The 3,084-nt window shown below is 63.1% G+C and overlaps 2 protein-coding genes across 3 annotated transcripts in view; one reads left to right on the forward strand and one right to left on the reverse strand.

Annotated features, from left to right (window-relative positions):
- The window catches only part of ZFPM1 (zinc finger protein, FOG family member 1), a 28,319-nt gene extending 27,594 nt beyond the window's left edge, over positions 1-725 (forward strand). For both annotated transcript variants that reach the window (XM_021408618.1, XM_021408619.1), the window contains exon 10: positions 1-725. This exon is cut by the window's left edge and continues 1,893 nt beyond it. In XM_021408618.1, the coding sequence (XP_021264293.1) occupies positions 1-209 (209 nt within the window). In that variant the 3' untranslated portion in view covers positions 210-725.
- On the reverse strand, positions 1,417-2,743 carry CIDEC (cell death inducing DFFA like effector c). Its single transcript, XM_021408620.1, has 5 exons — positions 2,636-2,743; positions 2,368-2,512; positions 2,146-2,295; positions 1,840-2,024; positions 1,417-1,762 (listed from the first exon to the last, which is right to left on the reverse strand). The coding sequence occupies exons 1-5, from the start codon at positions 2,683-2,685 to the stop codon at positions 1,576-1,578; spliced, it is 717 nt and encodes a 238-aa protein (XP_021264295.1). The 5' UTR covers positions 2,686-2,743; the 3' UTR covers positions 1,417-1,575.

Genomic DNA, 3,084 nt, shown 5'->3' on the forward strand with positions numbered 1-3,084 from the left:
CCCGGCCCCCCACCGACAAGCCCCCCACGCCGCCCTCCTATACGGACCGGGGGGTGCAGACCCCCCCGGCCAAAGCTGCGCCCGGCCCCGTACCCAACGGCAACCACCGGTACTGTCGCCTGTGCAACATCAAGTTCAGCAGCTTGTCCACCTTCATCGCCCACAAGAAGTATTATTGCTCGTCCCACGCGGCCGAGCACGTCAAGTAAAGGGCCCCCCCGCTCTGATCGGCGGTTTGGGGTGGGGGGGGGGCTGCGTGGGAACGGTGTGGCCGGGTGGGGACACTGGGGACCGACGTCCCGGTGATGGATGTGTATTTATAAAGCGATGCGGCACCGTCCTCATTGCAGATGTGGGGTTGGGTCGGGGTGATGGGCCCCGGGGGGGGCTTCCACAGCCCCTCCGTGCCCCCAGGGCACCACATCCCTCTGCTCCGGGTGCTGACGTGCATCCCACGTGGAAGGACCTCGGAGCACGGACCTGAAGGCACCGTGGTGTGGGCAGAGGGGCTGCCCTCCCAGCCTTGCAAGGCCCCCTCCGTCTGCCCCACTGCTCCTCCCCACGTGGTGCTGCAGGGAAACTGGGGCAGTGGGGGCAGACACTACAGGGAAGGGGGGGGGCACAATCAGGCCCTGGAACAGGAGAGCACTGAAGCTGAGAATGAAGCGACCCTGGGAACTGTGTGTATAAGCGTGTACAGAAAATAAATATGTCTAATAACACCGGGTGCCGCCTCCATGCTGGAGGGTGGGGGCTGGGGTGCAGCCCCCGCTCAGGTGGTGCAGCAGGTGTGGGGATGGAGGGTGACGACTAATTGTCTGGCTAATGAAAGGAATGAGCTGCAGGTGGGCTGTGCTGCCCCACACCCACTCCTGGGCTCTGCTGGGGGGTTCTATGCTGCAGTCTCAAAGCTGGGCTGGGATCCTCAGGTGAGTGTGGCTGAGGTCTGGTATCCCTGCTGTGCTGGGGAGGGCACCCAGGGGCTGGGGAACACCACAGGGAGCTGGGGTTCAGGCAGTATTAACCATTCAATCCTACATAAAACCACCGCAACAGGAGCCTGTCTGGGTTAGTAAGAGTTCTCTTCCCTCCATAACTCAGTGTTTTTGAGCAGGAAGGGGGCAACCAAAGGGGGATGCACATACACCACCCACTCCTCACCCAGGTTATTCCCCCCCCTCGAAGCCCTACCCCCACTCCAGCACAGGTGGGCACTGATTTGCTCTCCCCCCTCCCATTCCTGCCAGGACCTGGCACCAGGCAGGCATTGAGTGGTGCCACAGCTCCCCCAGGGCTTCTTGCAGCAGCAGCCCTTGCACCACAGCCTGGCACAGCCCCGTGCCAAGCGGGGCAAGCAGCTGAACCCCCCCTCCCACCCCAAACCCAGCCAGGGAGGGGAAAGGACACAGAGCACCATTGCAAGAAGCACAGCTTTACTTAAATAAATATATTTACAGAGCAGCAGGCATAGAGAAGAGGTGGCTGCATCCAGCCAGCAGCACGCAGGGAAAGGCTCTGGGTACTGACCTAGAGAGGGGCTCTGGGACCCCCAGGAGGGGACGTAGCCCCTTCCCCTCACTGCAGCATCTTGCTGGGGGGCAGCAGGGGGAGGCTGCGGGGCAGGATGTGGGGCAGCGGCACATGGCTCTCCTCCTCCTTGGGTTCCTCGGTGGCATCCAGCAGCTGCTGCATGTAGCAGGAGGTGCCCAGCAGCACGTGCCCCGTGGCCTGCATGCTGAAGAGCATCCAGCGCAGCGCTTCCCTGGGTGGGGGTCAAAAACATCAGTGAGCATCGCTCTGCGCGCCTATGCGTGCTGTGGCTTCCCTCCCAGCACTCACTTCATGAGCCGCTTGGCTCCGTAGCAGCGCAGGTCATAGGACATGCTGTAGGTGCCATAGAGCGTGGCTTTGACGTTGAGGCAGCCCAGGTCCTGGGGGTTGGTCTTGTACAGGTCAAAAGTGACACAGGCGACGTCAATGCGGCGGGACGGCTTGCGGGACAGGCTGAGCTGGTAGCCGGGTGCCTATGGCACAGCGGGACCAGGAGTTGCCCAAGGAACCTTCTGCTGCCTCACCCAGCATCAGCCCCATTGACCCCAGTGGGATGCCCACAGGATGAAACGGGCTCCCCCAGCCCACGCTCACCTTGCAGGCAGACCACGACTGCCCCTTGCTCAGGGCCATCAGCACCGTGCCCTCCTCCAGCGTGCAGAAGAAAGCCTCTGTCTCCACCACGGTGCCGTCCTCATCCAGGACCAGCGTGATGGGGTCGGGGACGAGCAGGGCGCTCTGGGCCTGCAATGGGGTTGCGGTGAGGGGATGGCCCATCAGGTAGATGGGCCCCAGGCAGACAGACTGACAGCTCACCTGGCGCAGCAGCTCTGCCAGGCTGTGTGCCATGATGCCCTTGCGCAGGCTGCGGTCCCAGTTGCAGACACGGAAGGGTCGGGACCGTGGGGCCGGGCTGGAGAGGAGCAGCTGCTGGGTCATGGAGGCGCTGGCAGAGACGCATCTGGGGGGGATGGGGAGGTCAGGGGGCTCCCCAGAACCACCCCCCAGCCCTGAGTCCAGGGCTTTCACTCAAGGTGCTGAGAGGTGTCAGAGCAGGAGGAGACAGCGTCACCCCAAAGCTTACTTGGAGACAGGAGCGGCCAGGCGCAGGCTCAGAGACTTGGCGTAATCCATGCTGGCACAGGGCTGAGCCTGGCAGGGAAAAAGGTTCAGGCCAGGCAGTGGTGGTGTCCAGCTCTCCCAAACCCCTCAGGGGGCCCTGTCCCTATAGCCCCGTGGTACCCACCCTGCTCAGCAGGGACAGTGCCTGCCCTTTGACCAGGGACAGGCTGGAGGCAACAGGCAGAGTCCTGCTGCCAGCACAGCTCTTGCGTAAAGCAGCACATGGGCCCTGAGTCAGTGCTGGAGCAAAGGTTAGCAGAGCCATAGGGCTGTGCCCGGACCCCTTTAGGGGGCTGCAAGGGATTTAGGGCAGTCAGAAGCACCCGCCCCGGCAAATACAACCCCAATGCTCTGTGGATAGCTCCCACCTGGAGGATCCCCATCCCCATCCCCATCCCCATCCCCATCCCC

This window comes from Numida meleagris, chromosome 10, assembly GCF_002078875.1.
Source record: "Numida meleagris isolate 19003 breed g44 Domestic line chromosome 10, NumMel1.0, whole genome shotgun sequence".
Classification (NCBI taxonomy): Eukaryota; Metazoa; Chordata; class Aves; order Galliformes; family Numididae; genus Numida; species Numida meleagris.

What these genes read in the sequence shown, in the direction of transcription:
- CIDEC (XM_021408620.1), bottom strand. Translation starts at nt 2,685, where the DNA reads ATGGATTACGCCAAGTCTCTGAGCCTGCGCCTGGCCGCTCCTGTCTCC. An exon ending in CTGGCCGCTCCTGTCTCCAA is followed by an intron (nt 2,513 to 2,635) that starts GTAAGCTTTGGG and finishes CATCCCCCCCAG; the next exon opens with ATGCGTCTCTGCCAGCGCCT. An exon ending in TGGCAGAGCTGCTGCGCCAG is followed by an intron (nt 2,296 to 2,367) that starts GTGAGCTGTCAG and finishes ACCCCATTGCAG; the next exon opens with GCCCAGAGCGCCCTGCTCGT.